Consider the following 15,834-nt stretch of genomic DNA (forward strand, 5'->3'; position numbering starts at 1 on the left):
CCTCTAGAGGAAGCCCATATCCAGTGACCAGTCCATAGGACCCAGCCCCTCTGTCTCAATTTGAGACATCCCTCAACAGGCTTGACTAACACCTCTCAGCAACTGCCACACAGTTCAACTTCTCCCCCTGCCAAGTCCTGCCCCTGCCCCTTCACCTTTGAATGCATTCCTGCAAGTAAACTCCTGAATGCCAATCTCTCTCCCAGGAGCTGTGTTCCAGGGAAACCTTAACTAGAACCACCTTAAGTGCTATGTATACAGTTTTCCACAATAGCTTTCTTTTGGAGACCTATTTTTATTGGAATGTAGATGATCTACAATATTGTGTTAGTTTTAGAAGTACAGCAAAGTGAATTGGTTACACATATATCCACTCTTTTTTAGATTCTTTTCCACTATAAGTCATTCCAGAGTATTGCATAGAGTTCCCTGTGCTATACGGTAGGTCCTTGTTGTGTGTCTCTTTTATATATAGTAGTGTTTATCTGGCGGAGAAGGCAATGGCACCCCACTCCAGTACTCTTGCCTGGAAAATCCCACAGACGGAGGAGCCTGGTAGGCTACAGTCCATGGGGTCACTAAGAGTCGGGCACGACTGAGTGACTTCACTTTCACTTTTTACTTTCCTGCATTGGAGAAGGAAATGGCAACCCACTCCAGTGTTCTTGCCTGGAGAATCCCAGGGACGGGGGAGCCTGGTGGGCTGCCGTCTCTGGGGTCGCACAGAGTTGGACATGACTGAAGCGACTTAGCAGCAGCAGCAGCCGCAGTGTTTATCTGGGACTTCCTTGGTGGCTCAGATGGTAAAGAATCTGCCTGCAATGCAGGAAACCTAGGTTCGATCCCTGCATCGGGAAGATCCCCTGGAGAAGGGAATGGCAACCCACTTCAGTATTCTTGCCTGGAAAATCTCATGGATGGAGGAGCCTGGTGGGCTACAGTCCATTGGGTCGCGAAGAGTTGGACACAACTGAGCAACTAACATTCACTTTTCACTTTCAGTGAGTATCTGTTAAACCCAATCTGAAGCCTGGCGTACTGCAGTCCATGGGATCGCAAAGAGTTGGACACGACTGAGCGACTGAACTGAACTGAACTGAACCTTTCCCCCTTGGTAGCCATAAGTTTGTCTTCTATACCTGTGACTCTATTTCTGTTTTGTAAATAAATTCATTGGTACCACTTTTTAGATTCCAAACAATAACTTTCTAACTTTAAAAATGGGTCACATGGAGAAAGAACTAGTCGGTATGACATGGTTCTAGAGGGTAAACCTAAACTAACGAGTTGATGCTCTAGAGCTGGGATGTCCAATATGACAGGTCCAGGCCAGACAGAGCAACGGCAAGTTTGAATTGAGATGTTCTGTAAGTGTAAAATACACACCCGATTTCAAGGACTTGGCACAAAAATGAAGATATATATCATTGATGGATTTTATATTGCTTACACACTGAAATGAGTGTTTTAAAAAAATATTTTAGATTAAGTAAAACACATTAGAAATAACTTTAATCTGCTTATTTTGACCTTTTTAGTGAGAGTACTATAAAGTATAAGTTATATATATATAACTCTCACTGTAACTCCATTGGACAGCACTGTCCTAGAGAGAAAGAGAGAGAGATATTCAGGTTCCATATAGTTTACTAGCAACAAGAGTGTGCACAGTGTAACTGGAATGCCTCAGTGAGCTTGGCAAGTTTCCTCATGACTGATGTATATTCTAGCAGAGGACAGATGAAGACTTGGTGGGAAGGATGTACATGACATTCTAAATCAACATGGGCATTTATGGAGTTACCCGATAACCCAGCTATTCCACTCCTGGACACACATCTGGAAATGGTGAAAACTATAATTTGAAAAGATACATGCACCCCAGTGTTAGCACTGTTTACAATAGCCAAGAAATGGAAGCAGTCTAAATGTCCACCAATAGGTGAATGGATAAAAGATGGTGTACATATGCATAATGGAATACAGCTACTGCTGCTGCTAAGTCGCTTCAGTCGTGTCCGACTCTGCGCGACCCCATAGACGGCAGCCCACCAGGCTCCCCCTCCTCTCTGGCAACCACCAATTATTTCTATCTATGAGACTGTTTCTGCTTTGTTGAAATGTGCACTTTAACTTTTTTCCTTTGAAATGTTCATTTTTCATAAGCTCTTTCCCATACCCTACTTATGCTCACCAAAGTATGAGAATCAATGGTACAGGTTAGGCATGAAAATAAATGGCATGTTTCAGCAATGATGAATGCTCTAGTCTCACTGAACTTAAGACTGTGTATGAGGACATATGAAACTAAAAATGTTGATTATATTCAGAGGCTTGAAGGACTTTAAATGCAGTTCTAAGGAATCTGGAATTTTTCTGGCTATGGAAAGCTAATAGAAGTGTTTTAAACAGAATCAGTTCAGTTCAGTTCAGTCGCTCAGTCATGTCCGACTCTTTGCGACCCCATGAATCGCAGCACGCCAGGCCTCCCTGTCCATCACCAACTCCCGGAGTTCACCCAGACTCACGTCCATCAAGTCAGTGATGCCATCCAGCCATCTCATCCTCTGTCATCCCCTTCTCCTCCTGTGTCCAATCCCTCCCAGCATCAGAGTCTTTTCCAATGAGTCACCTCTTCACATGAGGTGGCCAAAGTACTGGAGTTTCAGCTTTAGCATCATTCCTTCCAAAGGAATACTACTCAGCCATAAAAAGGAATGAAATAATACCATTTGCAGCAACATGGATAGACCTAGAGATTATCATACTCAGTGAAGTAAGTGGGACAAAGACAAATATATGATATCACTTATATGTGGAATCTTAAAAAAATGATACAAATGAACTCATTTACAAAACAGAAATAGACTCACAGATACAGAAGACAGTTACCAAAGGGAAAGGGAGGAGAGGATAAATTAGGAGTTTGGGATTAACAAGGGCTTCCCTGGTGGCTCAGATGGTAAAACGTCTGTCTGCAATGTGGGAGACTCAGGTTCGATTGCTGGATTGGAAAGATCCCCTGGGGAAGGAAATGGCAACCCACTCCAGTACTCTTGCTTGGAAAATTCCATGGATGGAGGAGCCTGGTAGGCTACAGTCCCTGTAGACTCAAAGAGTCGGACACAACCGAGCAAATTCACTTTCACGTTCATCTTCTTTGGGATTAACATTTACACACTACTATACATAAAACACATAAAACACTAGGACTTACTGTATAACACAGGGAAGTATATACAATATCTTGTAACAACAGAAAAGAATTTGAAAAAGAATATATATGGATGTGTGAGAATGTATATGTGTATATACTGAAGCACTTTGCTGTATACCTGAAGCATTGTAAATCAACTATACTTCAATTTTCAAAAAGATATGCATGGTCATTTAAACTACATGAACTTTAAGGTTCCATCAAACCCTGGGCTGAGCTTTCATGAAAACATTTGGAAACTGAGAGACAGAAGCATAAGGTGAGCTTGTTGTTTACAGTTTCTGGGACAGATTTCGTTACAGTTTACTCTTTATTAATCTTGCTTGTAGATCACAGTTGGAAAAACAAGCAAGGTTCAAAACATATGAGTCCTTGTGATCTTTACAGTGGAATCATGTCAAGTTACCTTGGAAATCAATAAAAAGTGCATTTGTTTTCAGGCAGATGTTTATGATCAAATCAGAGTGTTAAGAGTTATGTGGAATGATGAGAGCCTAGCTCATCTGCTTCCCAACTCCCCTGAGTCCAAGAGCTGTGTTTTGCTTTTACTTTACCCTTGTGTCAGAAGAAGTCTTCTCTTATTCACCATTTTATCAAACTACTGGCATGTTTTCACAAGACACAGTTGAAAGAAACCAAGTCCAAAATTACCTTAGGTTCCTGTGAGGTTTTTATACAAAAAGCTTAGTAAAATGTGGTTGACTCGTGTTTAGTTCTGAAGCGGCTTTCATTAAAGGTTATCAGATCAGATCAGATCAGTTGTTCAGTCGTGTCTGACTCTTTGCGACCCCATGAATTGCAGCACGCCAGGCCTCCCTGTCCATCACCAACTCCCGGAGTTCACTGAGACTCACGTCCAACGAGTCAGTGATGCCATCCAACCATCTCATCCTCTGTCGTCCCCTTCTCCTCTTGCCCCCAATCCCTCCCAGCATCAGTCTTTTCCAAATGAGTCAACTCTTTACATGAGGTGGCCAAAGGACTGGAGTTTCAGCTTTAGCATCATTCCTTCCAAAGAAATCCCAGGGCTGATCTCCTTCAGAATGGACTGGTTGGATCTCCTTGCAGTCCAAGGGACTCTCAAGAGTCTTCTCCAACACCACAGTTCAAAAGCATCAATTCTTCGGCGCTCAGCCTTCTTCACAGTCCAACTCTCACATCCATACGTGACCACAGGAAAAACCATAGCCTTGACTAGACGAACCTTTGTTGGCAAAGTAAGGTCTCTGCTTTTGAATATGCTATCTAGGTTGGTCACAACTTTCCTTCCAAGGAGTAAGCGTCTTTTAATTTCATGGCTGCAGTCACCATCTGTAGTGATTTTGGAGCCCAGAAAAATAAACTCTGACACTGTTTCCACTGTTTCCCCATCTATTTGCCATGAAGTGATGGGACCGGATGCCATGATCTTCGTTTTCTGAATGTTGAGCTTTAAGCCAACTTTTTCACTCTCCTCTTTCACTTTCATCAAGAGGCTTTTGAGTTCCTCTTCACTTTCTGCCATAAGGGTGGTGTCATCTGCATATCTGAGGTTATTGATATTTCTCCTGGCAATCTTGATTCCAGCTTGTGTTTCTTCCAGTCCAGTGTTTCTCATGATGTACTCTGCATGTAAGCTAAATAAGCAGGGTGACAATATACAGCCTTGACGAACTCTTTTTCCTCTTTGGAACCAGTCTGTTGTTCCATGGCCAGTTCTAACTGTTGCTTCCTGACCTGCATACAAATTTCTCAAGAGGCAGATCAGGTGGTCTGGTATTCCCATCTCTTTCAGAATTTTCCACCGTTTATTGTGATCCACACAGTCAAAGGCTTTGGCATAGTCAATAAAGCAGAAATAGATGCTTTTCTGGAACTCTCTTGCTTTTTCCATGATCCAGCGGATGTTGGCAGTTTGATCTCTGGTTCCTCTGCCTTTTCTAAAAGCAGCTTGAACATCAGGAAGTTCACGGTTCACATATTGCTGAAGCCTGGCTTGGAGAATTTTGAACATTACTTTACTAGCGTGTGAGATGAGTGCAATTGTGCAGTAGTTTGAGCATTCTTTGGCATTGCCTTTCTTTGGGATTGGAATGAAAACTGACCTTTTCCAGTCCTGTGGCCACTGCTGAGTTTTCCAAATTTGCTGGCATATTGAGTGCAGCACTTTCACAGCATCATCTTTCAGGATTTGGAATAGCTCCACTGGAATTCCATCACCTCCACTAGCTTTGTTCGTAGTGATGCTTTCTAAGGCCCACTTGACCTCACATTCCAGGATGTCTGGCTCTAGGTCAGTGATCACACCATCGTGATTATCTGGGTCGTGAAGATCTTTTTTGTACAGTTCTTCTGTGTATTCTTGCCATCTCTTCTTAATATCTTCTGCTTCTGTTAGGTCCATACCATTTCTGTCCTTTATCGAGCCCATCTTTGCATGAAATGTTCATTTGGTATCTCTGATTTCCTTGAAGAGATCTCTAGTCTTTCCCATTCTGTTGTTTTCCTCTATTTCTTTGCATTGATCGCTGAAGAAGGCTTTCTTATCTCTTCTTGCTATTCTTTGGAACTCTGCATTCAGATGCTTATATCTTTCCTTTTCTCCTTTGCTTTTCGCTTCTCTTCACAGCTATTTGTAAGGCCTCCCCAGACAGCCATTTTGCTTTTTTGCATTTCTTTTCCATGGGGATGGTCTTGATCTCTGCCTCCTATACAATGTCATGAACCTCATTCCATAGTTCATCAGGCACTCTATCAGATCTAGGCCCTTAAATCTATTTCTCACTTCCACTGTATAATCATAAGGGATTTGATTTAGGTCATACCTGAATGGTCTAGTGGTTTTCCCTACTTTCTTCAATTTAAGTCTGAATTTGGCAATAAGGAGCTCATTATCTGAGCCACAGTCAGCTCCTGGTCTTGTTTTTGCTGACTGTATAGAGCTTCTCCATCTTTGGCTGCAAAGAATATAATCAATCTGATTTCGGTGTTGACCATCTGGTGATGTCCATGTATAGTCTTCTCTCGTGTTGTTGGAAGAGTGTGTTTGTTATGACCAGTGCGTTTTCTTGGCACAACTCTATTAGTCTTTGCCCTGCTTCATTCTGTATCCCAAGGCCAAATTTGCCTGTTACTCCAGGTGTTTCTTGACTTCCTACTTTTGCATTCCAGTCCCCTATAATGAAAAGGACATCTTTTTTGGGTGTTAGTTCTAAAAGGTCTTGTAGGTCTTCATAGAACCGTTCAACTTCAGCTTCTTCAGCGTTACCGGTTGGGGCATAGCCTTGGATTACTGTGATATTGAATGGTTTGCCTTGGAAACGAACAGAGATCATTGTGTCGTTTTTGAGATTGCATCCAAGTACTGCATTTCGGACTCTTTTTTTGAAATCCATTGCTTTGAGATGCTCTAATCATTTGGGGCTTTAAGATTAAAGAGCTGAAGATGCACTGGTGGACTTACTATATAATTATACCAAAAGGCCCTGGAATCTCACTGCTTCTATCACTCTTAGCTGTGTGACCTTGAGAAAAATTACTAGACATCCTGGTTGTGTCCATTTTGTAATTGTAAAAAGAAAAGAGGAAAAGAGGTGTTCTGTTGTAGTATTGTAAAGGAAAGGAGGTATACGTTATAGGAAAAGAGGTATACATTATAGGATTGTTGGGAGGAGTAAATTAGTTGATATATATAAAAAGCTTACACAATTGCTTTAAATTGTGTCAATAAATACTAGTTGCTATTGTTATTGTTTCACCACTGCAATCATTACCTTCCATTCCTGCCAGTGGATTCTCCTCCTGTAAAACACATTTACATTTGTTGCTGTCCCAGAGCATGTCAACAGGACAGAGCTTCTTGGAATGGGAGCAGCTAGGAAAAGAAGACAATAAATCATATTTTAAAGCTTTCAAAGGTAATCATACCTTTGGAACATTTTTTTTAATGTTGCATACATTTCTGAGTAGAGAACAGTGAAGATTTTCAGGAGCTTAATTCATATTTATGAAGACGATGTTATTAGATAGTAATTCTGTAATTACAAATATTCTCTGTGGAAACCTTTGGAAATGAAACTGTAATTTTGGAAAGTTATAATCTTTTTAAGAGGATTGGTGTTAAAATCGATGCAAATTAGCTGTCAACAAAGCTTATTTACCAAAAGTAAACAGTGTTCTAACACCGCTCCTAAGCATTATTGTCTGTAAAATGGAGATAAGAACGCTGGCCAGGACAGCAGGAAAATTTTGTAAATGTTCCTTTTCCATGAGCTTTCTCTTCTACTTGAGAAAGGTTAGAGGGGTCTGCTTGGCTTAAGGCTGACTCCTTCACTAGCCACTCACACAGTGCGTTTCCTCCTTTACTTCGGCAAGATCAAAGTCTCCAACTTAATTACTTCATATTTTTATTCAATGGTTGTAATTTGCCCTTTGATTCTCTGTATTAAATTCTTTTTTCCCAAATCAATGATTCTGACCTTTGATTTCAGAACACTTTAGGGTGTCATAATCTGTCTCAGAAAGAATCACAAAATCCTCACAAGAAAATGTCTAATCAAATTAAGTTTAAGTCATTTTCATTTAAAATACAATTTCCCATTTTGTAAACTTAAGAGGAGGGCTTTAAAAAAATGCCCAAATCAGAAGCAGATAGCTTTGCCACTCTCCGATGATGCCAGGAGCCGTTTTTCCCTCCTAACTTTGGGACTTAAATATATAAACAGCCTGAAATGAGTTTTATCTAATGCTTGTTCTGGAATGAGGGGACAGATGCCAAATTTGAGGCTGGAGTTGAGTTTTACAACTGCATCAAACTATGCGTATTGAGAACAAAGGTGCCCACAAGTTGGCATGCTGAGTTCACAGCCACTGAGCTTTTTGACATCCTGCAATATACAAGTAACACCTAGTAAAAAATATACTTGCCAAACACTTATTACCCACAGATATGTGTTGGAACCTAAAAGAGAAAGAGCTTGAAGCAAGAGAGACGACTCTGTAATTAATGACGGATTCTCCACACACAGCTTCAGCAAGGCAAGAGCAAGCATAAGTAAGAAAGGCTTAACAAGTGTATCAAGTCTAAGGCTTACCGATCTTCTTCTGGGATCTGGATAGATCTTCTAATAATTGAGAATGGATGACGAGGAGCCGTTGGGAAGCACTTACAACCTGTATGGTTGGCAACTTTAACAGGCACTAATTCAGGTACTGATGTCAAAGGCACTGATATCTCAAAGAGCTAGAGTAGAGAAAGAGAACTATAATACATATATTTGTTTGTTTGTTTTACAAAAAAATAATCATGTCTACAGTCTGCATTTTTGCCTTTGTCCCTTACGGTTGTGACTTCAGCAAGGTTGTCCATTAAGATAAAACTAATAAGGATGAGGGCTGGTGTAATAGAAAGAATGCTGGGCTGCAAATCAGAAGACCAGGGCCTTACATCACTTTATCAAGTATTTAAGTTTGGTCAAATCTCTTAACTTCTTGGTGTCCCTAGTACCCTTGTAAAATAGTTAGCTTGTAAAATGTTCCCTGCTCCTGCTTTAAGTCTGAGTATAAATTGTAAGGATTAAATGAAATTACAGCTATGAAGTTTCTTTGCAACCATGGTGAAGAGATAACTTCAAAACGATTTACTTATCCCTCCCCACGCCATCTCCACTGAAGGAATACAGTTTCCTATTCCTTGACTTTGAACTTAGCCACGTGACTTGCTTTGGCACAAGCATAGACTTGAACTGTGTGTACTTTCCAGGGCTCACTGTCTCATGCGTTTGCTCTAGCCATGAGAAGAGCACAATCTGGCAGTCTTGCTGGTCTAAGGGATGAAAGACACAGGGACCAGACCTGGACTCAGCCTGCAGCTTGGCGTCAAGCCCAACTGAGCCCAAAGTCTAAACTAACTGAATCTCAGATATAGGAATGAGAATGTCATTATTGTTTGAAGCCACTAAGTTTTAGGGTGGTGTTTATTCAGCATTACAGAGTAAAAACTGACTGATACAAGACCATCATGCCCAAACAATTATAGGTAACATGACTATCATTTTTTTTCTCTGTTTCCATAGGCCAGCCCCTGTTGTAAGTACCTTTATATTAATTCATTTACCCCTTATAACAACATTATAGGTTGGTTTTATTACCCCCAACTCTACAGGTGAAGAAACAGATGGAAAGAGAGGTTATATAACTGGCCTAAGACCATATAACTATTGATTGGGAGGGTGGGGATCTGAACCCACACACTCTACTCTACAGCCAGAGGGCACACTCTCAAGAACATGCCTTATTACTTTTTGGAATGAAACTGCTGTGATCAGGAGCTGCAAGATGGAATCTCAGCAGGTAAAATTTACTTGCCAAGAGTATCAATTACTTTAATTCTTGAGTGGTTCTCTGATGTACAGGTGAATTTGAACTTCCATTCCACATAGTCCTTGCTACGTAGAGTCTTCATTTATTCACTTAGCTTCTAAGAGGTATTTCACTGAACAGCCCATAACTTTGGGATGAGAAGTTTTTTGGAAAACACTATTACGATGTTCAAATATGCATATTTGGAAAGAAAAACTGCTGAACACTTACACTTAAGCATATTCTTGGAAACTCATTTGTTGTGGACAACAGTCAAAATATTCAATTATCTATTAAGTGGAAACAATCCATTAAAGTTATGTTTGTCCTGACCTTTCAATATGTAATGGTACTACCATAAGTTTAAGTAAGAGTGTTTTTAACAGTGTTTATTTTGCATGAACTTCATCTTGCGAAATTTTTTAGTATACTCTAGGGTATAACACAGTCACGAGCTAAAGCCTCTTACATTACGCAATCTTTGTTTCTGCTGACAGTTGATGCTTAGCCATAGTCATGTCATTTTTTCCCCTCTGATTGTCAAACAGTAGAGGTCAGAATTTTTACAATTTCAAGATTCTCTAAAATAATTTAGAAAAAGAAACTCTAAACTTTAAGGGCTATTTTAAGAGGTATGGGGGGGAAAATTAAGGGTACGTTAACCTAGTACCAAAACAAATCAGCATTCCATTCTTTCCTTCTGAATAAGAAAAGTTATGTATTAGGTTGGCCAAAAAGTTTGTTCAAGTTTTTTCATAATATCTTACAGAATAATAATAATTTTTATTGCAGTACCTCTTTTCCCAATCATGAGACTAGACTGTAGAGGCAAATGTGACAATTAAATAAATATATCAATATGTGTGAGGGATTTGCAACATCGAACCAAAAGGAATGTAGTTTGACTTACAGCTTTTTAGTATGTTTTCTTTCTTAAGTTTGTTATTACTGCTCCACTATGCCATGTATATGGAGAAGGACATGGCAACCCACTCCACTGTTCTTGCCTGCAGAATCCCAGGGACAGGGGAGCCTGGTGGGTTGCCATCTACGGGGTCACACAGAGTCGGACACGACTGAAGCGACTTAGCAATGCCATGTATGGGTTTCCCAGGTGGCGCTGGTGGTAAGGAACCCACCAGCCAATGCAGGAGATGTAAGAGAGGTGGGTTTGATCCCTGGGTTGGGAAGATCCCCTGGAGGAGGGTATGGCAACCCACTTCAGTATTCTTGCCTGGAGAATCCCATGGACAGAGGAGCCTGGTGGGCTACAGTCCATAGAGTTGCAAAGAGTCGGACACGACTGAGTGACTAAGCACGCATGCATGCCATATACAGTTTACAACAATATGATAGCAATACAAGAAAAACCTATCTACTGAGCAAAAGAGGTTTCATAAGATGAAGAGGGAAGAATTATTTCTTTCATGGGAACTGGAGGATTCTTTCCAAAGGTCTTCTGTGCTAGATATTCTCCATCTGCCCCTCTGGAGATGCCATCCTCTTTTCCTCCTTCCCCATTGGGCAGTGTTCAAGGATGCTGACCTCCATGTCTACATCTATAAGCCTCCTTACCTCCCCCACCCTGCCCCCTCTCCCTGCCAGGATAAGGGTGCACAGTGGCTGCCCCTCGCCCAACCAGTCCTGCAGCGCTCTTCCCCACTTCCTCTCTGGGTTCCCATAACCACTGCACCCTCTGGCCTCTTCAGTCTAAGGGTGGGAACAGCGCCCCCTTTCTAGCAGCTCTGGGTACTTCACCAGCCCTTCTTCCTTCCCCTACCCTGCCCATTCCCTTCATCAAACTCTTCTCAATCACTCCATTTGAACAATGTGGTACCTAATTAATAACACAAGTCAGCGTGGCTATCTTTGTTCCTTGAAATGTCTGCCCTAGTGGCTTCCATATGATTTTCTGATCCTTGACATCATAGCATCAGAGAGACAGTCCTAGATATAACTACCTCGGGTACATCTGGAGCGCCTCTCTAACTCTCCGTGTCCTCATCTATAAGATGATAAGCTACCCTTTGAGCTTGTTTCAGGGTTAAATAAGATGATGCACCTAAAGCACTGAGACAGCGCTTGGCAACCAGCTGAGCTGTAGCTATCAACGCCACCAGCATCAGGGCCACAGAGGGCTCATGTCCTCCTACCTGTTTGGAAACGTACGACGTGCTGGTATTGACACAGACGAGGCTCTCTTCATTGCAGCAGCCACCACACCGGAACACGTTCACACAGGGAGGCTTGAAAAATGTGTCCGTGCTGCTCCCCAGCTCACTGGCCACCTCCACGCAGGTCTCTCGAGGGCTGCACTGTGTCCTTTGCCATTCCTCGTCTATAACTGCAGAGAGGCAGACCATTGGGTCAGCAGAACAAATGGCCCTGACATGCCTACATGTACCGGGGTTTGCTCAACACCATCATTCTTGTATGTATCAAACTTGTTGATTTCACAAGATGGGTATCTGGGGTTGGCTTTAAGCAAGAATTGTTGGCAGAAAAATTACAACCCAAATCTGTGTTCCTTTCCGTGTTTATGATCCCTTCATAGCCGCTAATTCTACTTTCCACTAGTAATAAACACCATGTCCTGGATATAACTACATTGGGTGCATCTGGAGAGGCTGGCTAATAAGGAAGTAAATGGATGCATGTAAAGCAATAACATGTAAGCAGTATTTATTAAGCAATTTACAGGACATAGCTGGAGAGCATTTCTTCTCCTTTAAGTCAGGTGTGGGTAGGTTTTAGCACCATTAGGAAATACATTTCTGTTGGTTGCTTAAGTAACTATATATGGCAAACATATGAATGAAAATTTAAGTGTTCCTCAAGTCAGAGTGTTCTCATTTGCAAACGTCTAATACTGACATTTCTATCAAATGATGAAATAAGCTGATTCATTTTGATGAAAGGAGCAATTTTCTGGCCATCCTAACGAATTTGTGGGAAACAAGAAACAAGCCTCAGGGAATTAAAAAAAAAAAAAAAAGGATTACATACATTCCTGTAAAATACACTTGCCTTTCTCTCAAAGTTCATTTTTTAAAATTAGATTTTGATAATGTTGTATAGCCTTTCTGTGGCTGTTTCTGGGAAATGATTCAAATTTGTGATACTGGCAACATTTAAAGACTTTCTTTTAGTTTGACATGGAATTTTCGAGTCAATTACAGACTGGGGGATGGTTAAAACCCTCTGTGGTTGGGAGCTTCTAATCTGAGCTACAATCATGCCCACCTCCTGGCATTCACACCCTTCTGTCTTCCCCTCCTCTGCGTGTGTGCTGGACCTAGTACCCCAATTCTTATGAAGAAAAGACAGCAAGAGCGGCGGGATGGCACATCCATGGTGAAGTTAACAAAGACTGCTCTCCATCTCGCTAGTAGTCACCCTCTCTTGCTGGCACCCTCTCTTGCCTTCTCAACTGCTGCCTTAGAGGAAGTGAGTCACCATGCTGAAAGGCCCATGTAGCAGGCAAGTGAGGGTGGCCTCTATCCAACAGGTGATAATGGAGGTGGGATGCTCGGCCCAACAGCTTGTCTGGAACTGAATCCTGCCAACAACCTCTCAGTAAACTTGGAAGCACATCCGGCCCTAACTGAACCGTGAGATGGTACCTATAGCCCAAGCTGACGCCTTGACTGAAGCCTCTAGAGTGACCCTGAAGGAGAGACACCGATCGAGCCCATGTCTGCACTGCTGGCCCACAGAAACTGGGAGATCAAGACACGCTGTCTGAAGCACCTAAGTTTTGGGGTAATGTGTTACACAGCAATAGATAAACTCTTCTCTGTTTTTATCTTATGTTCAAAAATCTAGTTGGTCTCTGCCCACATTCTGAATTCCTGTATATGTGAATGTGTTTCCACTAGAAGGGATAGAGAAAACTCCTACCTGAAGGATACACATAAAATATCATTGTTGCAGATCTGATGCTAGTCTCTAAATTATTCCCTTAAGACATCTTTCCCACAGCTTTTCTCCTTTCCACACCCCCCCCTTAATCTCAAATTTCCTCCTATGTTGCTTCTTCGATCATTGAAAACACAAAGTATGTTTGGCTGGCTGAAAAGCACTGCCTATGCTACACAGTTTACCTAAACTTTCTTTTTCATAATAAAATCTTTTAGCCCAACAAACTGTTTAAAATTTTTGATTATGAATCCAACTAGGTACTGTTTAAATCACTATTATTAATCATAAATTGCTGAAAAAACAAGTAATCAACTTTAAAAAACTCTTTCTTGTTTAAAATTCCACTTAAATGTTGCTTTCCATTTGCTTTTTTATAAAACTTAAGTTTTGAAGGTCAGAACACTGTGTGGAACTCTGACCACTGTCGCTGAGTAAAGGCTTCCTATCTCTACTTCCTTGACTACTGCCCAACAGGACTGCTCTTCCTTGGGGAATTACCCTCAAGTATGCGAGGAAGAGTTATAAGAAATTGTCATTGGGATACCACATGGGTTTCATTATTTGCTACTTCTGTGTGTGCTAAGTCACTTCAGTCATGTCTAACTCTGTGCAACCCTATGGATTGTAGCCTGCCAGGCTCCTCTGTCCATGGGATTCTCCGGGCAAGAATACTGGAGTGGGTTGCCATGCCCTCCTCCAGGGGATTGTCTCGACCCAGGGATCGAACCTGCGTCTCTTATGTTTCCTGCATTGGCAGGCAGGCTCTTTACCACTAGCGCCACCCGCTACTTCTTAGTAATTAACTTTAGATGATCCCCCTCTGCCATGTAATAAGAGACATTTTAGAGTTAGCAAATTCTGTATTATATATGATTTTAAAAATATTTTGTTTAATATTTAATGTTTCCTCCTTAGAAAATGTTCATTTCAACATCAACAACTTTTTAAAATTAGCTTGTCTTAGTTTTATGGTAATTGCTTCTCTATCTCCGTCTTCACAGAGTGGCTTCAGGCTTGCCTAAGGCCTTCAGGCAGGTAATCTGGTTAAAGCCCTGAATCTTCAGATGAGGTCTCATCCCTTTACTTTCACAAAGTCCATGCTAGTTCACCACATAGAAACAACTAGAGTTGCAGACCTCTGGCTAACTTGGGTTCTAGGCTATGGTTCCAACCATCTCAACTCTTTCAGACATAGTCATACATATGCGCCATCAAGCATCCTCTTGACACCCAGGCCTCCATGCTGCCAAGGGATTTATCCTGCCTATGCACAGCTTTCCCCACAGCCAACAACAGCGGCCCATTCAACATTGTCCTTCTACAAATGGAAGAAAATAAAGACAACTCTATAGAGGAAGACAAGAATAATTTTGGCTGAGCAATCAATTTGAATTAGTATGCAATAGCTACAATCCAATACTAGGGAATCATATGTTAATCAAATCTACAATGTTAGCTCATCAGTGCTACGGTGGCTTCTTGTGTTGTTGTGACATGTCATTAAAAAGTGAGATGCTAGACTTTCCTGTTGGTCCAGTGGTTAGGACTCTGCACTTCCACTGCAGGGGACATGGGTTCCATCCCTGCTTGGGGAAGTAAGGTGCCACATGCTGTGTGTCATGGCCAAAAAAAAATTTTTTTAAAGAAAAGAAAAAAGCTAAACTTCTAATCGGAGGCCACACAACTCTATTTGGCGAGTGATTCTTTCATTGCAGGACAGTACATCAAGACAATGGTTTTCTTATAAAGAACCTGCAAAGCTTACTAGGGAAGAGTCATTCCCTTTATTTCAAATCATGTTATTTTCTAGTCCAGAATCTGGATTCTTTTGTCTAGAGAATTTTCCCCTCCATTATTCTCCTAGTAATACCAGTAGGCATTATTCCAACTCAGCTTCTAAATTCTGCTTTTCATTCTTACTTAAAAAAAAATCACAGAATTTTGAAGACATAAAAAGCTATAGCTAATCTATTGGTTTTCATCCATGTATGTCTGGCCATAGAATGCTCCTTATTTAATGAATGCCCAAGTTGTTTTATTTTTTAAGTAAATTCAATTATTTTTTCTATTAAGAACAGTCTTTCTGGGTTTGTTTTGCCCTCATAACTCTGAGTTTAATATATTTCTATATTGTGAAGTGTTATTTGGTATTGAATTTTGATCTCAAAATCATATTGAGTCTGTTTCTCTGCTGAGTAAACACAGGAAATGAGGATTCTCCACTAAATCAAAGCTATGAAATCAAAGACCTCCTTTTCTTCTCATTGCCACATGCCTACCCTGCTCAAACTTTTGGTGGAAGTTGGCACATTTGTTACTATCTGATAAAGAGTAAGACTTGGCCTCTGCATGCATAC

The 15,834-nt window shown here is 41.1% G+C and overlaps 1 protein-coding gene across 2 annotated transcripts in view; it reads right to left on the minus strand.

The window, feature by feature from the left end:
* The window catches only part of VEGFD (vascular endothelial growth factor D), a 48,696-nt gene that overhangs the window by 6,035 nt on the left and 26,827 nt on the right, over window positions 1-15,834 (minus strand). For both annotated transcript variants that reach the window (XM_055565472.1, XM_055565471.1), the window contains exons 3-5: window positions 11,710-11,900; window positions 8,290-8,438; window positions 6,970-7,070 (exon numbers count right to left, since the gene is read on the minus strand). In XM_055565472.1, the coding sequence (XP_055421447.1) occupies window positions 6,970-7,070; window positions 8,290-8,438; window positions 11,710-11,900 (441 nt within the window). The remainder of the gene's footprint in view (window positions 1-6,969; window positions 7,071-8,289; window positions 8,439-11,709; window positions 11,901-15,834) is intronic.

Source organism: Bubalus kerabau, chromosome X (genome assembly GCF_029407905.1).
Source record: "Bubalus kerabau isolate K-KA32 ecotype Philippines breed swamp buffalo chromosome X, PCC_UOA_SB_1v2, whole genome shotgun sequence".
Classification (NCBI taxonomy): Eukaryota; Metazoa; Chordata; class Mammalia; order Artiodactyla; family Bovidae; genus Bubalus; species Bubalus kerabau.